At 51.4% G+C, this 23,362-nt stretch overlaps 10 protein-coding genes across 10 annotated transcripts; 5 read left to right on the forward strand and 5 right to left on the reverse strand.

The window, feature by feature from the left end:
* Positions 1-1,230: 1,230 nt before the first annotated feature.
* BO87DRAFT_434112 (uncharacterized protein) lies at positions 1,231-3,505 on the forward strand (the record flags this gene model as incomplete). Its single annotated transcript, XM_025627699.1, has 4 exons — positions 1,231-2,107; positions 2,168-2,234; positions 2,293-2,779; positions 2,845-3,505. The coding sequence occupies 4 exons, from the start codon at positions 1,231-1,233 to the stop codon at positions 3,490-3,492; spliced, it is 2,079 nt and encodes a 692-aa protein (XP_025480909.1). The 3' UTR covers positions 3,493-3,505.
* Positions 3,506-4,290: 785 nt separating this feature from the next.
* Positions 4,291-7,618, reverse strand: BO87DRAFT_29187 (RNA-processing protein PTA1). The gene is made up of 8 exons (XM_025618957.1): positions 7,105-7,618; positions 6,812-6,977; positions 6,628-6,758; positions 6,363-6,566; positions 5,958-6,306; positions 5,086-5,906; positions 4,959-5,029; positions 4,291-4,895 (listed from the first exon to the last, which is right to left on the reverse strand). The coding sequence occupies exons 1-8, from the start codon at positions 7,440-7,442 to the stop codon at positions 4,615-4,617; spliced, it is 2,361 nt and encodes a 786-aa protein (XP_025480910.1). The 5' UTR covers positions 7,443-7,618; the 3' UTR covers positions 4,291-4,614.
* Positions 7,619-8,167: 549 nt separating this feature from the next.
* Positions 8,168-9,899, reverse strand: BO87DRAFT_29212 (acetyltransferase). The gene has a single exon (XM_025618958.1). The coding sequence runs from the start codon at positions 9,680-9,682 to the stop codon at positions 8,303-8,305; it is 1,380 nt and encodes a 459-aa protein (XP_025480911.1). The 5' UTR covers positions 9,683-9,899; the 3' UTR covers positions 8,168-8,302.
* Positions 9,900-10,394: 495 nt separating this feature from the next.
* On the forward strand, positions 10,395-12,266 carry BO87DRAFT_415098 (uncharacterized protein; the record flags this gene model as incomplete). Its single annotated transcript, XM_025626669.1, has 7 exons — positions 10,395-10,706; positions 10,766-10,831; positions 10,889-10,993; positions 11,041-11,419; positions 11,477-11,551; positions 11,609-11,898; positions 12,207-12,266. Exons 1-7 carry the CDS (start codon positions 10,587-10,589, stop codon positions 12,264-12,266), a joined length of 1,095 nt encoding a protein of 364 aa, XP_025480912.1. The 5' UTR covers positions 10,395-10,586.
* A 192-nt stretch (positions 12,267-12,458) lies between these two features.
* On the forward strand, positions 12,459-13,268 carry BO87DRAFT_375614 (uncharacterized protein). The gene is made up of 3 exons (XM_025623093.1): positions 12,459-12,559; positions 12,704-12,828; positions 12,977-13,268. The coding sequence occupies exons 1-3, from the start codon at positions 12,546-12,548 to the stop codon at positions 13,054-13,056; spliced, it is 219 nt and encodes a 72-aa protein (XP_025480913.1). The 5' UTR covers positions 12,459-12,545; the 3' UTR covers positions 13,057-13,268.
* Positions 13,269-13,423: 155 nt separating this feature from the next.
* On the reverse strand, positions 13,424-16,335 carry BO87DRAFT_356707 (dolichyl-diphosphooligosaccharide--protein glycosyltransferase subunit STT3). Its single transcript, XM_025621381.1, has 6 exons — positions 16,088-16,335; positions 16,002-16,025; positions 15,801-15,881; positions 15,148-15,741; positions 13,971-15,096; positions 13,424-13,916 (listed from the first exon to the last, which is right to left on the reverse strand). Exons 1-6 carry the CDS (start codon positions 16,215-16,217, stop codon positions 13,646-13,648), a joined length of 2,226 nt encoding a protein of 741 aa, XP_025480914.1. The 5' UTR covers positions 16,218-16,335; the 3' UTR covers positions 13,424-13,645.
* Positions 16,336-16,459: 124 nt separating this feature from the next.
* Positions 16,460-17,696, forward strand: BO87DRAFT_375616 (CSN8/PSMD8/EIF3K family protein). The gene is made up of 3 exons (XM_025623094.1): positions 16,460-16,815; positions 16,875-17,056; positions 17,125-17,696. Exons 1-3 carry the CDS (start codon positions 16,619-16,621, stop codon positions 17,397-17,399), a joined length of 654 nt encoding a protein of 217 aa, XP_025480915.1. The 5' UTR covers positions 16,460-16,618; the 3' UTR covers positions 17,400-17,696.
* On the reverse strand, positions 17,533-18,497 carry BO87DRAFT_375617 (ATP synthase subunit e). Its single transcript, XM_025623095.1, has 3 exons — positions 18,365-18,497; positions 18,099-18,282; positions 17,533-17,974 (listed from the first exon to the last, which is right to left on the reverse strand). The coding sequence occupies exons 1-3, from the start codon at positions 18,386-18,388 to the stop codon at positions 17,904-17,906; spliced, it is 279 nt and encodes a 92-aa protein (XP_025480916.1). The 5' UTR covers positions 18,389-18,497; the 3' UTR covers positions 17,533-17,903.
* A 255-nt stretch (positions 18,498-18,752) lies between these two features.
* BO87DRAFT_458146 (putative dynein intermediate chain) lies at positions 18,753-21,228 on the forward strand (the record flags this gene model as incomplete). Its single annotated transcript, XM_025628854.1, has 3 exons — positions 18,753-18,887; positions 18,969-19,748; positions 19,805-21,228. 3 exons carry the CDS (start codon positions 18,753-18,755, stop codon positions 20,927-20,929), a joined length of 2,040 nt encoding a protein of 679 aa, XP_025480917.1. The 3' UTR covers positions 20,930-21,228.
* Positions 21,229-21,348: 120 nt separating this feature from the next.
* On the reverse strand, positions 21,349-23,265 carry BO87DRAFT_332419 (sterigmatocystin 8-O-methyltransferase precursor). The gene is made up of 5 exons (XM_025620364.1): positions 22,824-23,265; positions 22,630-22,762; positions 22,299-22,422; positions 21,791-22,242; positions 21,349-21,717 (listed from the first exon to the last, which is right to left on the reverse strand). The coding sequence occupies exons 1-5, from the start codon at positions 22,980-22,982 to the stop codon at positions 21,398-21,400; spliced, it is 1,188 nt and encodes a 395-aa protein (XP_025480918.1). The 5' UTR covers positions 22,983-23,265; the 3' UTR covers positions 21,349-21,397.
* Between the last annotated feature and the right edge of the window lie 97 nt (positions 23,266-23,362).

Raw genomic sequence — 23,362 nt, forward strand, 5'->3', positions numbered from 1 at the left:
ACAGGGAAATGAGATTTTGATAGTGGACTTCAATGAAATGACCCTATATCAACCTGAAAATATGACAATTACCTTTGAAATTCCTGTTGTCCTCAATTGAGCGAGACACCGAGGATGATAAGATGGTCGCACGTCAAGGCGGTGAGACTGCACGGGGCGCGGCAACAATACAGCCGGCAGAACGCGATACAGGCGGTATACGGGAAGAGGAGCAGCGAAAGGGAAGCGGCCGACCAGTCAGTGAATCAATCTCCATCATTGCTGCTGCTGCTGCTGCTTTGCTGCTCTGCTGCTGCTCTGGTTCTTTCTCCCTCCGCCGCCGCCTCTCCTCCTCTTTTCCTCTCACCTCCAAGCTGCCATCGCTTCCCTAGCGCTTCAGACTTGGTGGTCTTTATCTCCAGACTTTTTTTCCCACACTACTCGCTCGCTTTCTGCTGGTTTCAACAATTTCCCCATCCAACCGTCTACCCTCCTCTTCCATGCCGCCCATCCTCCCGCTACGCTGCACAGTCGTCTTGCCCGCTTCGTGAGCGTTGACTTTCACCACATCCTCCTACGTACAATACTTCCTCTCGACGAGAGTTTGCTTGCGCGGATTCTGGCGAGTGCATTCATACTACATATTGGTCAATACTTCCGAGTTCTTCTGGCTTGCTCCTATCCTGTCTCCGCGATCGCGGTGGTTCAGGGAACCGGACTCGGTCGCGGCAGGTGCGTCTTACGAGTTTCGCTGCTGGCGCATTACTGAACGGTATGTTCTTCGAGGCTTTTCTTATGGATACTTGGTTGGTGCCAGATACTCGCGATGTTGTCACGGCTCTGGGACCTCGAGACAGCGCCCTGAGCGTTGCAGTTGGGTCGGCGCAGTTCCCAGAGCCCAAACCGGGAGCGAAAGTCACTTTCGCTCCGTCTGGGGTGTGATCAGAACCTCCGCACCGCCTTTGGCAACCCTCTTTCTCCCCTCTCATCCTCGACATTTTCCCCTTTCACTCTTCTCCCCAGCTAATGAGTTTCATATCGCCTTATTTTGCCGTATCATGTTTTTTCTCAAGTCGTCTAACGTTTTGTTCTCCATTGAACTAGATTTACGACCCTGATCCTACCAACAACCACGGATTTGCCTACCCCCCACAGGTCTCCAGACCACAATCTCCACACACAACGCCCTCAATTCTTCCTCTCTGACCTCCCCCCTCTTCCTACCGATAAACTTCATACTCGCGCATAACCATGGAGGTAGCCGAAAGCAGGGAACCTGTTTCGGTGGGTGCACCAGCTGGAGCAGACTCTGCCGTCACCAATGGCGAACAGAACCTCCTTCTGGACGACTCATTCATGGGTGATGATAGATCTAGCAGTTTGAGTGAGATTGATGACGTATCTGAAAATATTCCATCCGACTATGAGTCTCCGAAGCCCGATAAAGTGGCCCCGGAAAACGATTCAGAAGCGGAAACGGAGCGCATTGAGGACTCACCAAACTTCCGTTCAAAAACAAATATCGTCGTGAGTGCCTCTGGCTATGAGCCCAGTCCCAGCAAGCTGGCTCAGTCGACGACCTACGATGATGTGGAAGATGACGAAGAGCACGTGGCGGACGATTCCCCCAGTAAGCCCCGTGCTAAAACCACACGCACCGCTGAAGTGGACAATGATACACCCGGGCTCGATGACTCTGCGCTTTCAGAAAGCACTGGCAAGAAGCGCAAGCGGCTAGAGTCCGGTGACGAGGGGGGTATGGAAATCGACGAAGAAGATTTGCCGCCCCAGAAGCGCCGTGGCTCAGTCAAGAGTGACTTGAGCGACCCTCCGCCGGATGACCTCGTACTCACACCCGAGCCAATGGAAGAACCCCCAAAGCTTGTCGAGGAAGACATCGCAACCGACGACGTCCCCGAGTCGACCTTACCTGCGGTACCTGCTAAGGGTAAGAGAGCCAAGAAGGGTAAGCGGAAGGGTCGGAAAACCAGAGATGCCGACGATGAAGCCGATAACGGTGCGCTTGAGACCGGCGCAGAGGCCGATGACGTTGGCGATGATGATGCCGCGGAACGTGGTGAAGATGCGGATGACGGTGAAGCTGCTGCCGCCAAACTTGAGGAAGAGTGTAAGTTGCCCCAGAGATGCAGGCTCCAGTTACTCCGATTCTGATCTCCACACCTAGCAGCCAAGAGGATATCTGCGATGGATTCTCTCGCCGTATTAGAACGGGAGTTTGCGACCCTGCGAGACAAGTATGAACCCATGTGTATTTGTGTGTTACGAGCAGATTACTCACCACATGGCTGCTAGGATCTATGACGAGAGGATTTCAAAATTGAACCGAGAGCTAGAGATGCTCGACGCAAAGAATCCCACGCATCCTGAGTACCTGCGGCAGCTTGAATGCATCGGGCGGTATCGCGATACGAAAATCAAATACGAACAGACACTCTTTCAGTACAGGATGAAAGCCTTGTTGAACAAGAGCCTAGCTGAACGTGCTCAAGCGCATAGCACCTTCTTCCAACGGACACGAGACATTCGCGAAAAGCATTCAAGTGCGATCAGCAAGCAGTTCTACTCTATCCAGCACGATCGCTTCAAGACGGATGAGATTAGCCCGCAACATTACATTCCGTTCCCCACCCGCCGGTCACAGCAGATCGCCCACCAAACGGCGTACAATCAAGAGGTGTCTGTCATGGCAGGAGTTGCCAAATACGTCGGCTTTCCAGCTGCACCTGCACTGTCTGCTGCACGGCCATCGGAGCTTGATGAGGATCTGGAAAAGATGGGTGTAAGTCCAATCAGGCCATGAAGCTATTTCGACAGTGAACGTCCAATCTAACGTGGCATACGCAGATCTCCATCGAACCCCGAGTTCCCGCATCACAGGCTCAGTCCACGCTCCCGCGGGGTGCCATGCCGGCCATGTCATCGAACGTCTACCGCACAGCTGCAGAAGAAGCTTTCTTGGAGCAGACGCCATGGGCTAATCCGCAGCATCCCATACATCAGCACCAGCAGCTCCCACAACGACCGCAGAGTCGGGTCTTTGAGAATCCTCGGGCTCCTGTGTTCACAACACCCGCCGCACAAAAACGAGTGGTCGACATACACGCACCCAACGGGTCTGCCTCCACAATCGCCGAAAACTCCTCAGCCAACAACACCCCCTACGACCAAGAACAACACCCTCAACATCCCGGACCCTTTGCAAACCCCGACTACGAGGCGGAGAGGAGATCTGGGTTCCGATCATTAAGTTCCTCTCCCCTCGATGTACGCAAACCACATCCCGCCTCGTATAATACAACACTCGGTCACCGCTCTCCCCAAGGGACCTCTCAAAATGCCGCCTATTCACCACCTTCGGCCCGACTCGGTCTCTTCCAGTCGGCTACCGTGAAACGTGATTCCTCGCCGCCACTCTCATCTCGACCGGTCAACTCCATTCATCAGTCAACAGGACTCCTTGGCCCTGGGTCGAATCAGATGGCAGCGCGATAATGAAAATCTATCGCGCAACAGCAAACTCACCATCTACCATCATTTCTTCCGAGGTGTGGACATTCTCCATAGCTCAATGTACAGGGCTTCGCTTTCAGGTGTTGTAGAGTGTTTTTAATGTATGTACGGATTTGGCATGTATGACTGGCACCAACAGGGACGAATTCAAGTGATCTATCTATTCTGCAATTTCTGCCGGTTCCTCTTATCTCGCTGTTTTTTGATGAGGAACTGCTTTGGGGCAATGTGTGAATATGGGCGAACGGATGCATCGGCTGATAGCTAATACTTTTTGCTGGGGGTTTTCTTCTTGATCTTTTTTTCTCCAAACAAACACCGTCCTCTCTTCTTTCTTTCTTCTTATTTTTCTTGCTGTTCACGATACATACTACATATGCCCACGGTGTTATGTCTTGACCTTTTTGCTCTCTTGGCGTTGTTGGGATATGTGTATTCTTTTTCTGTTTATTACCACGGAAAGCCGTGCATAGGAGGTTTATTATTAGAATAGAAACTCTCTTCACTGATCAGTGCAACTCTCCAATTCTTATTTTATTCCTGTCCTTCGATCTTTCACCATATACGGTGTGGCACTAGTGCATCCGTATCACTCAGTAGGTACTGAGTCAAGACAGTAAGTGTCCTTACCAAGCCACAAGCCACGCGTACCGGATCATCACCTCCGCGCGGAATTAATTCCAAAGCTGATCAATACGCTCCCTTGGTATAGATTGAAACTCAGATAAATAGATTGGTAGATAGATAAGCCCCGCTAACTCGAATAAATGGATACCATCCCCCCCCTCCACATCTAGATAAGATAACTAACTACTGTAGTACTATAGTACTACTACCATGGAAGGAGAATCAGTTATGATTTAGCAGACAATGAGTTGATTGGCTATTTAGTCTATGCGAGTGACGCAATCAGAAAGGGCGGGGAATCACATCCGGCACAGAGGTAGGTATTGATAGATTTGCTTGTATGTATGTATGTATGTATGTATTCTCTTTCTTTGATTGTGTCTGTTGCAAGTTACAAAGTGATACATAACAGGGTAGGTATTTCTTTAGATGCGAGGGGGTGTGTTGGTATTGGTTACGGACGTTTCCTCTTCTTACTCAGGTGGTGGTTGGGGTGGCATCTGGTTGTGGTTGTTGTTGTTGTGGCGGCGGGGGAGTGGGGTTGGATTCATCCGTGCCGTTGGTGAGGGGAGTGTTGGACTCTGATGATGTGATAGGGCGGGATGCGAGGGTGGTTTGCTGCTGCTGCTGCTGAGGCTGAGATTGAGGAGTCTGGGATGGTGTTTGTTGCCCTTCTTGTTGTTGCTGTTGCTGCTCTTCGGTCTTCTTGGGACGCCATTTGGCGAGTAATTTACCGGCCAAGGGACGGGATTCTTCGTCTAAAGTGTGGGGTAGGATGGTTAGCGTTGGGGTAGTCTGTGCGGGGGAAGATTGCAACATACAGGTATCGTAGACGTCCTCGAGGGCGTTGAGACACATCTCCCGTGCGGGGGGTCGGAACATTATCAGGTACCTTGGAATGTTGTTAGCTTCTTGATATATGATCTTCTGGGTAGACTTGGAACATACAGTAGAGATTGAATGCAAAGATTCACGCGCTCTGGATCCTTTGCCAGACTGGCCACTCGCTTTGTGATTGGGATCGTCACCTCGGGTATCTCACTGAGGAAGCGGATGAAGATCTTCGTGTCCCGAGAGTCCAGGTACGGGAGGAACCCGTCCAGGAGTCGCAGGACCCAGTGGTCGTAGTGTAACGGGACTGTTACCTCCTCATCCTCCTCGCGCCGATGCTGCGCAGTAAACTCCATTTGCATCCGGTCGTTGTACCATTCCTCGTTAAGCCACATGATGCCAATGTTTACGCGACCGCGAAAGTCCTCTAGGATATATCGGTAGAGGGTCTCTCGGATAGAGTCCGATATTGGGGCCTTTCCCTTCTCGACTTTTCCGCTTCCCGGTTCCAGACCAGCTGGGGCCCGAGTGGCAAGTCTAGTGAGCAGGGTCACCCAAGCATCACGGTCGAAGGTGCTTCCAGCTAGGCGAGCAAAGCCTAGTTGCTGTTGACTCTTCCCTTTGGCTTGGTTAGGGGCAACTCCGGTGGACGTCAACATGCCAAACACTCTCCCAACAGCACTTCGACCAATGTCTGCGGCCTCATCTTCCGTCAGAGGCGGTGGCTGGGGTAGAACGAAAGGGCCTAGAGATACTAGGTCCGGTTGGAGGTCGGCCACTTCGGCGGATACGGCTTCCGCTTGTTCGGCTGCCGGTTCGGGAATGTCCATGGGCTGGTACTCGGGTTCGTAGTCGTCGTCATCTTCTGCCTCCGCTGGGGCTGCCGGAGGCTGTGCAGCCTGCTGCTTCTGAATTGTTTGATACCGCATACGTATCGCCTGCGGCTCCGTTAGCACTGGTTTTTATTCCTTATTTGGAGTTCAGCATACCTCGATAGACTGCTGCATCATCGACTGGTCGACACGACCTAGGAGAGGAACAACAATCTTGAGTACAATATCGGTAGGCAACTGCTTCACATCGAAGTTCGACAGCTCCCGGTCTTCGGTGAGCGTAAAGAGCTGTGAATAGCTAATCGGGCCTGGTGGCAACGGCGGAACCTTAATCAGGGCTGGCGTTTCAGCATCCAGTTTCGCACGTTTAGTGTTGTCTAGACCGTCCGTTGGCTCGGTAGGCAAACCGCGCTTCCGCGAGGCTTCGTCGGCGACTTCAATACGCGATTGCATCAATCGGTCGATATACTGCTGCATCTTGCCCGCCAGGGGGTGGTTGGGGTTCCTGGGTAGATCCATCAGCAATCCATCCGTTTATCTTATGCCACTATCTTGTCTCACCTCTTGAGTATATTGATCATCACTGCTCTGGCAGTCCGTTCCATCGACTTGACACCAACTCGGACCGAGGGAGTTATGGGAGCGCGCACTTGTCTCGCAGGGTAGAAGTTCATGATCGCGTTGATGATCTTATTGCCCACGGATGGTCGGGTTCGAATGAGGACGGCCAGGCAGTTCAAAGTCGCATTGACGAGAAGGGGATCACTTTGAAAGTATTAGCGACATTTTACGTTGACTACCGCGGATGGAAAGGGGTCTTAAATACCTTGATTCTTCTTGAAAGACAGACAAAAGTCGATCCAGCAATCCGGACGCCTCTGCTTCCAAGTTTGGGAGAGACAGGATAGCATGGTTTCGGGGCACAATGGCCAAGGAGGTCTCATTCTGGTCGGGTCGCTAGGAAGACAGCGTTAATCTCAGCGAGATACGCAAGATCTCAGTGAACATACTCTAGGGTCGGCGATGGGGCCATGCGTCTGCACGTGGACGACTCGCTGTACGAACTTGATACAGCAGATCTTGACGGGGAAAGGGAAGGAGTCCCATCGACGCAGGATGTCCTGTTTGATGGCTGTCATGTTCTCCCAGGCGGTTGCCTCTGCGGGGTGATTGATACTGCAAGGTAAAGCGTTAGTACACTGCGAAGCCCAGTGGGTGCTCTAAATCACATTGCAGCACCATGCAGCAATCTACGAGAGCTCTCCCGAGGGGGGCGAAACAGAAGCAAGCATCAGCCACCTACATATGCCTAAACACCAGCGGATACAAACTGGCCGCATTCTGCACTATATGTTTCAAAACCATGGGATCCTTTTCCGGCAATTCCAGTATCTCTCGTAATGTCTGCAGCACGTTCGGGGCCAATTGTTCCTTCTGAGTCGAAGCCAACGCGGGACTGGCAAACGTCTCGGCCAGAAACTCCGATCCCCATCGTCGCAACTCCAGGCGTGTATTTGCGCCAATTAGCGGAAGAACACCGTTCACGATCTGTGGGTAGAAGGCAGCATCGCCAAGGACGAGGTTTCGGGCGGCGTTGAGCTGGGCGATCTGATCGACGAGGTGATCGGTCGACTGAGCCATTACGACTGGTTCAATGGCCGACTGAGCCGGCCAGATGGAAGGAAGGACGAGGTTTGAAAGATCGGAATTGTAAAGCAAAAGGGGAACTGGTTGGGTTTGTCTACGCAGGGGAGGGGGAAATTCACGGTGCAAGCACCGGGCTTAGAATGCGACTAGATAATCTGCCGACGCGGCGCATACAGCGTAAAGGTGAGTACCAGTGATTGGCAAATATGAGGAGAAAGCAACGATGACTCGGGCGGAAACAAAGAGGTGATGTAGGTAAGAAATACCAACCGAGAAACCCGAGGAGGGAGAAGGAGAGGAGGAGGATAATGGTAGTTGTTGTTGGTGGAAGAAGTCAAGCTGAATGAATGGATGGACGGAAGCCGAAGCAGGAATCTGGCCGGCGCTTGACACAATGGTCACGTGAGTCTGTCTCGCGGCATCCACCGTCATTTAGTTCCCTTGTCCTGTCCCCCCATCCTCATTCCATATCTATTGACATCCTTTCTAACTGGACCGTCATTCTCATGCAGGAAGAGCTCAAAATTAATGTGCCTAATTGGTCGTTGACAATGGCATTTGGCCCCGATGCATCCTTAGTATAAATACTCATCATGCAGGTGTCATGGATTTTACCCTAGATCTTTTGATGATCGGCCGGCACTAAAATGCCTCGAGCACACCCATGGGTCCAGTATAAGATGGAACTTAGCAGCATGTGGATGTACTGAGCAGCACTGCTAGCCCTGTCTAAAGTGTCTTGTACCTGGCATCCTCAATTCAGAGGCAATGCTAGTAGAGTCAAAGAGAACTTCAGTCAACACTATCACGTAGTACAGTCCAGACAGCCATACACCACACTTCACCAGCCATTATCATGCCAAGATCCGGTTGAACAGTGGATCCTTCTCAAGCAATTGGGAATCCCCAGCTTTCAGGGTGATGCATACTTCCCACATTGGAGTCGACCCACTTTTCTCCAGGGACGTCCGTGACGGCAGAAAGATACACCCACCAGGGACAAGCGTGAGCCCGGGCTCGAAGTCTACAATGTGGCCCAGTCCAGCGCCAAAATCTAGCGAAAAGACCTTGAGACCTCTCCAGCTGGTTACAATGATCCCTGCGGGTCCTGCTTCAACCTTGGTCCAATCTTCATAGTCGGCGACGGCGGCTGATGCGCTATACATGAGAGTCTTGTCCATGGATGTAAGCTTCATGCGGGTACGCAGTGCCAACTGAGCTAGATGTAGGAGATCTGCATCATTCCCTGTCTGGCCTGCCATCTCTTCAGAATAGATATCATCATGGACAGGGAAGATAGCGTTCCCCAGGTAGGTCTCTGGTAGCGGAGGATCAACTCGGCTTCGCAAATCAACGGCCATTAGAAAATCGGCGCTTTGGGTTCTGTCTGCTCGCTCCGGGTGAAGGGCTCGGTCGACACAGATGGCCAGTGTTGCGGTAATAACATCGTTGCTAGAGATCCACTCTGAGGACTGCAACTGGGGCATGAGTTGAGTACAAATGTCCTTCACCTTGGCTACTTTCTCGGGTCGGAAGGTGTATCGCTTTGTCTCGACAATAGAGGACAAGGCAGATTCCATTGCATTCCATTGCTCAGTGGAAATGTTGGGATCAAAAACAGGCGTTCCCAACTCAATGCTGTGGTCGAGGCGCTTCACACATTTAGATGGAAAGTTTGCGACTTGCTTCCGGAGGTCATCATGGGTCTTCGCGATAGTCTGCACTAGGCTGGTTGTAATTTCTTTGTTGGTTGACTTGCAGCACTCGGCGACTGCTTCCAGGATCACACCGGCCCCGGTACCATCAAAGACGCTGTGCCAGAAGGACATGGCCACAATGATCCTGCTATGAAAGACATTTGCCTGAAAGCGAAGAACAGGACGCTGTTGGGAGGCTGGGATAAATGTGGGCAGAGGCAGATAGGACTGAATCGGGTGAGAATGAGAGTCTGCATCGCCGTCAAAGTGCTTGATCTTCAGCATTGGGACATCAGAAAGAGGAACACATGGGGGCGCAATATGCATTCGGTTCTTGGGCCCGTCTGGCACACTATAGAGAACCACATCTCCGGCGAGCCAGGGCAATTCTGAAATCAACCTGTCAATTCCTTTCTGGAGGGTGGAGAGGGCTGTCTGCGTGTCGGTCGTGTCGAAGTACAGGATATACGGCAGGAAGAGCTTCGCCGGGATGTGGTCAAGTGGGCTTAAAGCCAGCAGACCAGGGCTATCCGACATGCTGGAAGATTGATATGAGGAGAATTCAAGTGGAATAATACAGTAACGGAGTTTGATGTTGGTCAACGAGGTGATGATCCTCTCGCCGTTCAGACAAGATCTTTGATGCGAACCATGTCCTTGACAGGTTGCGGTCGTCCCATCCCTCCTGGATCCCCTTTAAAGCAGCCCACTACGGCCATTCAACTCCGAAATTAATAGACCAGATAACAAAGAAACGGTGTAACCGGGGTTGTTGTTAGTCTGACGCCGCCGCATACATAAATTGCGCCTCCCAGTAAGGTGCAAGATGCCATCAGACTCGAGCCAGTCAGGGCTGAGCCGGCTGATGCGGGTTCATGACAAAGTCCAAGAGCCATTCTCGCAGCATTACGCCTTGATTATGATCATCGATGGCTGACCTTTTCTTGTGTAACATATCTCTTTAATCTTTATGTCAATGGGCGAGGCATTGACACCATCTTGGCCGTGGCAGCCTCCGCGACCAACGGTCACTCTCCGGTTCATGCGCCAAGTGGGCCACTACGGCAGCCTCGAATCGAATGTTGGTTCATGTTCGCCTCAAACAACAAAGTGGCACAGCACCGGCCCACTTGGTCACTTTCAGGATTGGCTTCCCTGTTCGATAGATTAATTATCATTTCTATTATGTCTCTTAACAGGATATCTACCCTGCAGTCGGCCGCATGGGGGACGGATCCCTGCAAGTACACGCACTTAATCATTTCAGTAAACGGAATGTCGCGATGTCTGGATTTATCTTGACAGAAACGCCAGTCAGGGGGCTATTGTCGGTTTTTTTGTTTGCGGATGCCTCTTAACTGTTGCTATACTCGTTCAAGTCAGCTCCGAATGAGGAAATAAAACAAAGGCCAAGGAAGTCACCATAGCGGCTGACAAGAAAATGACCGGTACAGATGGCTCTGCGATGCATCTTCCTGATCCGGTGCCTCCAATGGTGTACACAGTGAGGGGAGTGATTGGCGCATTCAGTCTTCTCACCCTGATTGTTTGCTGTCTTAGAGTATGTTTACATTTCCGCAATGGCAGCATACACGGGCTGATTGACCTGCGTCTCCCTAGCTCTATCTTCGAGGATTTATCATGCACGCTCTCGGTCTGGATGACTGTCTTGTTCTTCTTGCCCTGGTATGTACTATTTTCACAGAGGATGAAGATGAACCCACTCATAACCGCACTGAGCAGTCCATGGTCCTTGTGTTCGCGGCCCTCTCCATCATTCTTACAACGTACGGGATTGGCTACCATCAGGATACTGTTCCTACTGCAGATATGATTATGACGGAGAAGGTTAGTGCCTTTTCTGTCCCTCTATAGACGCTGACTTACTGTTTCAGTACGTATATATCTTGTTCTGCCTATATATCTGGGTGGCCTTGGCTGTCAAATGTAGCCTTACTGTTTTTATCATGCGGGTTTTCCCAACCAAATGGATCCGGCGGATTGGTCTGGGAATCATGGTGCTCATGGTCATCGTGACAATTTCCGGGGAATTACCCTTGATCTTCCAGTGCTGGCCAGTGCAGGCAGCGTGGGATTCGACTATTCCTAACTCAAAGTGCTTTTCCAATGCTGTGTTAGAGGACCTCCAGCTGTATCAGGCAATCCTGATGTTATTATTCGATGTGAGCATTATCACTCTTCCGATGCCGACTATCTGGAAGCTTCAAATGCCTATTCAGCGTCGTTTATTCATTATTGGACTGTTTTGTCTTGGTATGTTTGCGGAGTCATCACTTTCCTTTACTGAACATCCTAGGCTGATTGATGAAGGATTCGTGGCATGCAGTGCCGGGCTGGCACGCATCCCGCTATTGGATTTCCAAGTCAACTCAACTGACTATACATGTATGACCTCTCTTCTCTCCGTTGATACAAATTCACTCCACTAACCGCACATCCTAGACGTCGGTGCTGTTCCACTCATATTGATGAACGTCGAATATGCGCTCGGCCTAATTACCGGCTCTTTACCATCGTTGCGCGTGCTTCTTAGAAACATTCCGGGGCTGAACAGCAGCAAAAAGAGCACCGATCCGAGCCGAGATTGGAGAAACGGCCCTGGTCATAGCGGATACCAGCTCAGCGAACGGAGTCACTGGGCCCTTAAATTCAAGGGCCAGGGTAGGCTCGATCTTGAGAGTTGCGATAACGAAAGCCAGCAGCAGATAGTCGTAACCACGACAGTGGAACAGGTATAGATACTGCTGATAAATGCTATCATTTTATTCTCTTCCTTATAGCCTGGGGCTTTCTAGCAGGGTATATAGCCATTGGTTTAAGGTATAAGAAGAAGTAATAGGAGGTAGTAGGGAATATACTAGTAGTAGATCTTACATGCAAGGTGATGGGAGGTAAATGAAAGCACCATACAGGTGAAAATCTCCCAGTTAGTTACTAGTATTACTACTGTCATGATTATTGAATGTGATCAAGCACTAAGAGTAGTAGTAGCCTTTAAAAGAAATATATAATTAGCAACTGATACTACTACAATTTCAAGAGAGTCCGAGCTGATGCTAATGCAACGTCAATGACCCGATCTACTGCATCTAAAACATAAGAAACCCATCAAGACAACGACATATGAGAGCATCAAGCAATAAAAACCAGTATACGGAGTATAGAGATAAACAAGTAGTTAAATCCCCGCGGCTCCGCCTCGGCCAGCAGCCACCACCAGCCCGCCAAGCCCGGGCCGAATCCCCCCAATGAAGGCGTCAGTCGATCCTCTCCAAAAGTTCCCCGTCCACCTCCGAAAAGAAAAAACGGCGCGCCCTCTCCAGAACCCTCACTCATCTCCAAGCCTCAACCAGTCACCACAGACTCAAGCCTTTCCACAATGCCTGCCGGAATGTACGTCTCAATATCCACATCCATTGCTTCTTACAACCCATCCCAGACAGAACACCCCACTACTACCTACTACCCCGATCAGCCCATCCCATCCATCGCAAGATAGAGAGACACACTGACTCATACCGTCAATAAAACTTACAGCTTCAACTCAACCTACTACGGCAAAGACTACCGCGCCGGAGCGGCCCTTCTCCGTGCCCGTCGTCCGTATCTGTTCAAGAATGCCTTGACCGGTCTGGCCTTGGTGTCTTTTACCATTAGTGTTTGTACGTTCCATACCTCCTACCCAGCTGCCCAGCTACCCAGCGTTGTCCTTGACACTATCGCTGTGCGCATGCGCAATTCTATCTCATTACAGTCCCCGGACCGCCCATTGAAAGAATAATGAAAGCTAATGTCACATCTGCTGTATAGACGCCTACACCATCCGCGCCGTCGGACAGGATGAGTTCTCGGACGTGAAGGTTCCCGATGAGCCGGCTAAGAAGCAATAATTGATTTGAATATTGCATTTGCGGAATACTGTTGTCGTTGTTTTATTATATTTTTGGTTTCAGCGTATGCTGATCGAGCTGTGTGTGTGTGCATGGATTGATTTGAATGTTTGATTGATTGATTGTTGATGGTGTATTGGGATTGGAGTTAGGTTTGAATAACTATGAATATACTGTATGTTTAACTTTTTGTGTGTTGGGTTTGTGCTGGGTTTTGGGGGGGGGGGGGTGTATGGTGGTTGATGGGGAGGATGTGATACTAGGGAAGGGAGGAGATGGATGTGTGTAGATGATGTTGCTGATCAAGTGGAAATCTCTGCTCGCGTCTAATTATTATTTATCTGTATATTATTCGAAGGATATCCGTGTTCAATATGTCATTATCATTCTGACAAGGTTCAGCTTGGTTGCTTAAGGGTAGAAAGAAGTATAGTCTACGCTTCTAACCAAATGCACAACTTCTATAATTCCGCCTATATGGTGGTGATGTGACACGTACAAGAACATGGAATTGAAAATGACATGCTAAGAAATGAAGAAGGGATCGATTTTACACCCAACCTGGTATCTATCAACGACACCAGGCCCTTTACTCGGTCCGCAGGACACGAGGGCCCTTGCGCTTGGTGGCGCGCTTGCGCTTGTGGCCCTTGTCAAAAGCCACCGCGTTGTTGTGGTCACGGCCGAGGTTGTCGAGATCCTTGACCTTGTAGATACGGATGATCCAGTTCTCACTGGTGAATGCCTCCTCGAGCGTGTTCAGCTGAGGGCCTTCCGCGGGAAGACGAGATCCACGCACGCGGTCAACGGCCTGGCCGGGACCGAACAAGGAGTTGAAGTTGTAGTAGGACATTTTGTACCTGCAGTCGTTGTTAGTATCATATCACTGCCATGGTAAATAGGGGAAATCTTACATCAAGCTGTTACGCATGGTGGGGGTGGCTCCGTCATCCACCCGGTACTCACCGCGGGCAGTGAAGAAGTCACGCTCCTTGACCTCGTCGGGCCAGATACCCTCGGCGATACGGACCATCCACAGGAACTTGTTGATGTCGTCACCGGAGTAGCCCAACAATCCACCAAACACCACCAGCACGTAATCAACATCGTGCTGACGGAGGATGGGGTAACTGACCTCCTCGCGGGAGCTCATCGCCTTACCAACAGTGGCAATGTGGGTGTTGTTCCACGTGTTGTTGTCAACCAGGGTAGGACGGTCCGCCATACCACCAATCTGGTAGCCGTAATCCCACCAGGACATGATCTTGGCGTTGTGCTCAGTGTTCTGGCGGAGCCAGTAGTACGCCTCACGGTAGTCATCGATAATGTGCTGGCTTCCATCAGGCAAGCGGCTCGCGAGAACCACAGACGGGGAGGAGTAGGCGTTGGAGGTGACCCAGGTGCAGTGCGCAACGAAGAGAAGCAGATAGATGACAACGGAGGAGGTCATGACAGCCTTGGACAGGTAGGACGTGACACCGACATCGGGCTTCCTGGTGGAACGAAGACCGTCCGAGTTGTCCTCGTTCGCCTTGGCGCGAGGGTTGGGGCCGTTCTTCGCGAACACATACGTGTCGAGAATGGTGGAGAGGGCCAGAGCAGCCGCAACACAAACAATAGGGGTCAGGGTCAACATCAGACGAACCATGACACCGGCGAAGTAACTGGCAAGCACCGAGTAGATGATGACAAAGACATGCTCATCCTTGAGATCGCGGAAGCACATGTAGACACCAGCAGGGAAGAGCCAGATCAAGAAGTTCAGATCAAAGAAGAAGGCGGGCCAAGCGGTGGGCTGGTGCTCGGAGACGGACGCAATGATAGGGATGTGGATCTTGGCATAGCCGGTATCCCACAGAGAGTAGAAACGACCGCTCCAAGGGGCAATCACTCCGGACACGGTGAGGACGACGAGTCCGACAAAAGCGATACCGAAGACAACGATGATCATGGTAGTCAGAAGTCTCTGGAAGTGCTTGCCCGGGATGAAACCACGGACGAAGTCAGCAAAGGCCACGAGCTGGATGAGGCCGAAGACACCTGGCAAGGTCAGTACAGATCCTCTTCTCTACAGACAATAAGAGTACACACCGAGTGCGGACATGTGATCACTGTTGCGAATTGGCAAGAATCCGACGAAGGGAATCTGCATACTGGCCAGAGTTCCCAGAGCATACCAAGTGGTGTAACTGATATAGATGCGGGAGCTGTATCTGCCCATGCACAGAAGAACGAAAACGTGCAGAGGGATCAAGTTAGTGATGAAGACATAACCACCCCAGGCAGACACCATGTAGCCGTAGAACAAAGCCGCCAGAGAACCCCACATGATGGAGCCGTTCTTGACAGCCTTGATCCACAGGAAGAAGGTGAACACCAGCAGGAAAATGGCGATGGCCTCGTTATCGTAACTGCCTGCGACGGAACGAGAGATGTATCCAGGGACGATACCCATGAAAGCAGCCGCAAGAAGACCAGCGGAGGGGGATGTCGCCATCTCGCGAGTCAGGAAGTACATTGCCAGCGCAGTCAGACCGGAGAAGGCCGGGGCAAGCAAGACACAGATGTTACGGATATCGACAGGGATGGTGAGGAAACGCAAGACGTGGTAGATAACACCGCTGGTCACCATCAGACCGGGGTATAGCGTGCCACCAGTGACACGTCCCAGGGGGTGCCATGTTCCTGAGCAGCGTCGTCAATCAGTATATGCAGGTAAAGCATGCTTGGCAGAAAGAACGTACGGTCGTCGAACCAGTCCCAGAAGCTCTCAAAGCCATGGGAGACCAGGTATTTTGTTGCGCGGAAGTTGAACCAGGGGTCGACTGTAGAAGGGAGCTACATTAGCATCGGTTGCCTCTGAATGGAGCTGCCTGCACACGGTGTCGAATGCCGGATCCGCGGTAGCGTCAAGGTATAGATGGAGGATTGGTATCAAAACATACATTCGTGAATAATACTCTCGAATCCTAGAGGGTCAATGTTAGTGACGATAACTCAATTGAACAATTATATGAGTCAAGAGACATACGGATAACACTGAACAGACGACTGGACACAGCAGCGGCGGCAATGGTAGCTAGAATGATAATCCGCAGAAGGCCGCGTGTTGTTCTGCCGGAGTTACCCTTCAAGAGGACATCGAGGGGTGATTCGGCCATAATGGCCAGGGGAGAAAAGAATCAAAATCCAATGGGAAAGAAGATGAGCAAACAGCCCTCGACCTGTCCCGGGAGCTGATGAGAGGGAAGGGTTGGGTGGTGATGTGAACGGGGGAATGAATTGAAGAGTGTCGAGAGCTTCGCAAGGTGGTCTCTTCTGGGGCTTGGCGCCAGGTACGTAAGTCACCCAAGTCAAACCACAATACTTTGTTACTAGTTCCCTTTTCCCGTTGCGGGTTTGGGGGATTTCCTCCGAAACGTCCCCGCACCGTCAGTGCTTAGTATCAGCGCAAGTCTAGTCGACCATCAGTCGAACATCCGAATCGTTACGCCCTGTTTCAAGAATATTCATTTGAGAATTAATACTCGAACTCTCGCGATCGCTCAACGGTCATCTCGCCATGGATCTTCCCCCACTCACACAAGAGCAACTGACCGCCGTCGTTGCCTCTGCTAAAACGCCGACGGAGCTCTACGAAACACTATCAAACTATGAAAGCGAAGCTTGTCTGCTCTCTATGAAAAAGGGCAACCACACGGAGCTACTCAGTCTTTATTATTCTACATTCTTCTTCTCCAACCTTCTTGTAGACAAAATGTGAGATATCCCGAGCTACTCCCCCACAGTTGGCAAATCGCTAATCCGCAGTTACCCAGTCCCGAAGCTCGTTTATCGACACAACGCGTGCCACAAGAATTACTACAAAATGACTCGTCACTACAGAACTGCTTGACACTTCTCCGAGCGGTCTGGCAACGGAAATATGAACAAGTGTATAAGATTCTGCGAGAACTGCCGTGGCCAGAAGCACTCCGACCCATAGTCCAGAGTTATGAATGTAAGGCAAACCATCCTCTCAAATATGCCTTGCCTTTGCTACATCCTTCATATACTAACCTTACCTAGCTCATTTCCAGGAAAAGACGTTAAAGGAAGTCAGCAGAGCCTATGAGGCGATAAGGCCAGCAGCCGCTGCAACCTATCTCGGTCTGGATGCTGCCGCCGCACAACAGGGTGACCCGGCCATCATGCAGAAGTTCATAGCGTATGGATGGACATGGGATCAGGAAAAAGGGTTGTTGCACCCGAAACCGATCGTCGACGAAGCCCCTCAGAAAGATGTTCGGTTGTATAATGAACTGAGTCAGGTCATGGCCTTGATCGGAAATCGCCGGAATTAAGAGTATCTGGGAGTCTGCAAAAACAGGGGCTACCTTGCAACTCGATTTATCCTACAGTAATAGGCGGGACATGACGGAGAGATCGGATGACTACATATCTAGAGCGCAACATCCAGAGTCCGCACGTAACGACTTGACGGCGTCACAGAGCATATCATAGAACAGCCCCATAACAATGGGCATAATATTGCGCAAGCGCACTCAGTACGAGAAGAAGATCAGCAATGAAACCGAAGCATACAGAATCTCTTGCTCTTCTGGTCCAACTGTAGTGATACAGACGCACAACAGCCCAGGGTATGTACAAGATGCGGGGATGATGTCTATAGGGGAAAAAGAAAAATCATTCCTTTCGCTCGCAATGACACGACTCTGGGAAATTAGACCAAACAATAATACATAATCGGGGCCGACCCGAGATCTCTCGCCTATACCTTCAAAGAGGTACGACTCTTAGAGAGATAACTGCAACTTCATCTGCGTGCCGTATACTTCGATTCCATTCTAGTTCTCGCCAGCCTTCATCTTCAGGAAAGCCTCAAGGTCAAACCGGCTGTCCTCGGGATCCGTAATGACTGTGCAAGTTCCCTAGTTAGCATTGGGGGGTCCGGTACATGCCGCTGGGGGTTCCAATGGGGACTGCAATTCGGCACTGGTAAAGGGGATTCAGAGTATGGAAAAGCTAGCACCAAGACGTACCTCCGCTGTTTTGCGTGTCCTTGGGCGCCGTCTTCTTCCTCCACTCAGCCTTGGCCTGCTCGATCAGGCGCTCCTGGCGGGCATATTCGCGTTCGGCCTCGGCGTGCTTAGCAGTGGCGGTGATCGAAGACTGGTGGTAGAAACCGTAGACGAGACCGGCAACGAGGGCCGAATAGCGCAGAACCTGGATGGGCGAAGGGAGCGGGTTAACCTCGAGGGTCCTGTATCATGACAATGGGTCCAGGGCGGATACTGATGACACTCACGTTGACACCCTGTGTGGTAGCCATCTTATGAGAACCCTGGCCTCCGGAGCGGCGAATGGAACAGATCAGTGAGACGAGAGATAGCAAGGCCGGATTCCGAGCGACCGTTATGAAGGGATCGACTGTCAATGGCTGGCAATCGGACAGGATACTTTGAGAGCTGGTAAAGACGAAGTTCCTGTCGCGAGTTTTTCCGGACCGTCGGGCCCTTTGGCGCTTATGTCATCACCAACCCGGGTTTCCCTGGGCGCGGGACAGACACGGGGAAGTTCAAGGGAACGCGAACGAACCCTCCCCGTACTTTATTTACTTCGTCCCCAATTCTAAAAGACCAGCCAGTTCGTGGTCTGGAGGGTTTCACCTTCCGTTATCCCCCCTCCTCCCCATCATGTCCTCGGCTATGCAACAGCGCAAGGCCGAGATCCTTGCCAAGAGAGCCAAACTCGCCGAACTGAAGCGGCAGAGAGAGCTGCGGCAGAAGGAATTCTCGCAAACCCGAGCTAACACCGGCGATGCTTCTGAGGTATAGAGGCCCTTTCCCCTCATTTATGGTCGCCCATGTCGCTTGAGAAGGGCCAGCGCTCATTTCTACTTGCCTTTTTAGGTTGTCTCCCCTGCCCCCAGCCGCGCAGATAGTCGAGCTGAGCTCGATGATCTTATCTCACGTTTGGTTGACCGCCCGGGGTCGGCTTCCATCAGCCACGGGGCCGATGGCCTGTCACGGAAGGGAAGCAGGCCTAATTCAGTCCTGAGCGCTAGCCAACTCAGTGGCGACAACACGGAAGCATTCAGTCCGACTACGCGACCACTTTCACAGTCAATTGCTGTTCAAACAGTCGGCACGGAGCCGTTTGTCGCGGCTCCTGAACCACAGCCCGCCCCTGAGCCCAAACCCGAAGTTGTCACATATAGTAAAGGAGTCCAGACGGACGACTTGAAACCGTCAGGCGCCACAGAGTCAGACGATGAAGAGAACAATGGCAGCAAGAGAGATAGCGAACGCGACGAAGAAATCCGGAGGAAGCTCCGAAAAGAGATCGAAGAGGAGCTGCAGGCCACTCAACAGCATGCTGACAATGAGGCCAGCGCCGAGGCCTTAAACATGCGTTACCCGCTCCGTACATTAGATGATGACGAATTAAAGGCTGTCACGTCCTCTGAGGGCTTTCTGGATTTCGTTGAACGATCAGCTAAAGTCATTGAACGGGCACTGGACGAGGAATACGATGTGCTAGCAGACTACGAGCTGGGAGGCGTGGATGGTGAACTAGAAGACGATGATGAACATGGACGGAAACGGCGCGGAATTAGGGAGGTCTGCCAGTTCTGGGACGAGCGATGGAGCAAGAAGCGTATGATCAGTGATCTTAGCTTTTCGCCGAAGGTTGGTCGCTTTCATCATCATTATGAGCTTCGCATTGAGATCTGACATCTCCACAGTTCCCCGAACTTGTTCTGGCTGCATACACCAAGAACCCTTCTGCCCCTCATGAACCCGATGGTCTCGTCCAGATCTGGAACCAACACCTTCACTCCCGACCGGAGTATGTCTTTCATTCTACCTCCGACATCTTGGCCGCCAAATTCTCTCCATTCCACCCTAATCTCATTGTTGGCGGTTCGTACTCGGGGCAGGTACTGCTGTGGGATACTCGGTCGTCGCGCGCAGGCGGTGGCGCTCCCGTTCAGAAGACGCCGTTGACTGGCTCTGGGCATACTCACCCGGTCTACAGTATTTCCATCATTGGAACACAGAATGCCCATAACATTTTGACCGCATCAACAGATGGCGTAGTCTGTGGTTGGACGGTCGACATGCTTTCTCAGCCCCAGGAATACCTCGAACTATCGACTCCCCCGCCCTCGAAAACAGAAGATCTTGCACCCACGACGATGTCATTCCCGCAGTCCGACCCCACGTTCTTCATCGTTGGTACTGAGGAAGGAGGGATTTACCCATGCCATCGTTACGACAGAGCCGGTGCCAAAGCTGGTACCGACCATCGCCTCGTGTATCGCGGTCATAAAGCCCCGATCATGTCCACTGCATTCCATCCCGCTCGCGGTCCAGTTGATCTGGGCGATCTCATGCTTAGCTCTAGTCTGGATTGGAGCGTGAGGCTCTGGCGCATCCGTCCGCCGGCCACGACTGCCCCTGCAACCTCTGCCATAGCCACAACTCAAGTCGTGGAGCCTATCCTTGACATTAATCGGGAGGATGTCGTGTATGACGCACGATGGTCCCCTCATCGCCCCGGTGTCTTCTCTCTCGTCGATGGTGCTGGAAACCTCGAAGTCTGGGATCTCTATACGGACACCGAAGTCCCCGTCGTGAAGACGACACCGTCTAAGGGCCGTGGAGGCATACTGACGAGAAGTCTCAACAAGGTAGCCTGGGAAGAGCGCGAGGGCAGGCGCATTGCAACGGGTGGGCTCGACGGAGTGGTTACTGTCTTTGAAGTCGGAAAGGGTCTCAGCGGTACTCCGGAAGACGTGCCTGCCGATGAATGGGCGGGCATGAAGAAACTCGTTGGAAAGTTGGAACAGCAGGACCGGAACAACTGATGCGCATTCAGCTATTTTTGCGAAATACAAAGGAACGAATGACCGTCTTGTGACTTCCCAGCGAACGAAGCAACAATGTCGGTTTATTGTCTCCTTCGCTCAAGTCTGTCCTCGCCAGCCAACAATCCATCGATTGATCCATCCGAGGTGCTTTAGTCTTCTTCCCGATCTGTAACACATTTTGAGCGGCGCCGCTGTTTAGTTTATCATATACCCCGAGGCACCTCGTTGATGTATCTATATTTGTTCCAAGCTAGAGAAACGAAATGGGTTCGAATATTTAGAGCCAGCCAAGATCTGTACATACTACCTCCATTAAATGGAACCAGATGCCGTAAACGTATAGTAGTACAGGCAATGCTGTGGACTAAATAAGACCTAAGCGTGTAGTTACGAGTCGCATGACCACCTCAGATGGCAACTATCAAGTTCTATCATTCCCGTCATCATCTATATACAGCAACCCACTCATTTATGGCTCTTGACAGCCTCAATAACACCCTCCCCACCACCAGGCGGCTGATGGAAAATAATCTTCTCCAATCCCACAGAGTTAAGCAGCTCACGCCATTGCTTCTCAGACCGCTCGAACGCGCCAACCTGGACCATCATCATGATACTCATGCACGCAGTGGGAAAGTCACAGTGTCTATCCGGGATGATATACTCATTAATAATGAGACGGGAATACCCCGGTTCCATAGCTTCGACGATATTGGTGAGGATTTGACGGGCTTGCTCATCGGCCCAATCATGAAGGATCCAATGCAGATAATATGCTCGAGCACCTGCGCGAGATAATTAGCGTCAGTGTGTTTAATCGCGGTCTTGATTTGTGTGTGGATCATGGAGACATCGTACCTTTGACTGGCTGCGGAGTGAAGAAATCGTGAGGCATCATGTCGGTTCCTTTCGGGGGAGTCTTAATGTTTGATACCACGTGTGGCAGGTCTTGGAGGACGAGGCGTCCAGGAAAAGAGGGGATTTTCTCGTTCAAGGCATGCAGGTAATGGCCCTCGCCTCCTCCGACGTCGACGAGGAGGACGTTGTTCGCTGAGTCGTTGAACCCGTCGGTGACGGAGCCTTTGATGTCGAACCAGTCGGCCCAGTTCGGGGTTGTTTGCTGCTTCAGGGTCATCCATTGTTGGAAGTCCTTTGCCAGGGAGGGGTTGTGACCAAGCCATTCGAAGTAACTGAGCTCTGTGTTCATTGCGAGCTGGAAGGGGGTATCTTTGGCGGATTTGGGAAATTGGTTGTTGTTATTGCGGAAGTACTCTGGAGCTCTCGTGGTACAGAAGTTGCCGATATCGAAGCTAGAGTGGTAACAGATGAGGGTGTGCTGGCATGGTGGTGTGACTGAGGGGCTTACCATGCTCGAGTTGTGGCTTCGAAGGTAGGCTCGGCCATTACCATTGTGAGAGGGGATGGTTTGTATGATTGGACATCTTCTTCCAGAACGTAGCCAGAAGCTGCGAGCAGCCTCATGATTTGGTCTAGGTGGTGCCATGTCAGTATGCTTTATTCAGGCCTTTGTCGGCACATGTGTTTGGCGCATGCCATGTTGCTGCAGCTGCGAACTATTACGATCGACCCTTCCAGAGTGGGACCGCAGAGAGAAAGAAGCGTGTATCCATCGCCGACCCACGAGTTCACATTCGATGAGGGCTAATATGGAGATTGATAAGATAAGGGAGATCTACCCACGAGAACTACACTTGCGCCGGATTTGCTGGCGATCTGCTGTGTGGTTGTTGCATGGCTTTGGTTGTCTCTGATGGTCTTGAAAACATCGAGTTGGACACCCATACGAAGTGCCATCAGAAGGACCGAATTCTTTTCACGCACGTTAATGGGCATTGCAACGGAAATGGACAGCATAATTTTGAAGACTCACCAGAACGACATCCTGAATGACTGTCTCGGCTGGAGAGCCCAAGGCTGCCAGCAACCCCTGTGCGGCTTTGATAGCCTTGAACCGGGTGCTATCGTCGATTCCATCTCTGCTGGATTGGATGGCGCTTGTTAGCTCTGATATCTGATGATCAAAAGACATTCTCTAGTCCGGCTTCTCGTGCTGTTTCGCGCTTCCTTGGTGCTAGATGCAATATCCTGCAAGGACGGGTGAACATACAGGAGCCAACCTCAAATGTCGCGGATAGAGGGCTTTAGTATGATGAAAGGATAATCGGAACAAAAGCTGAGGAATCGCAAGCGTGGGGCCCCTCACTCGCGTGATGGAGGATACCCGATAACGAATGAGATGGGAGATCGAGCCGGAGCACGATGCTAGCGTGCCTTAGTGGACACAAATCTGCCAGGAACTGGACACTCAGCGGCATAATATGTGGGCATAGTATCGGATCGAAGGTCGGTTCCAGAGTCTGTGCAAGCCATCCGAAAGCCATGTGGGGATCGACGGAGATTGAGTTTCGC

This window comes from Aspergillus neoniger (assembly GCF_003184625.1).
Source record: "Aspergillus neoniger CBS 115656 unplaced genomic scaffold BO87scaffold_12, whole genome shotgun sequence".
Lineage (NCBI taxonomy): Eukaryota > Fungi > Ascomycota > Eurotiomycetes > Eurotiales > Aspergillaceae > Aspergillus > Aspergillus neoniger.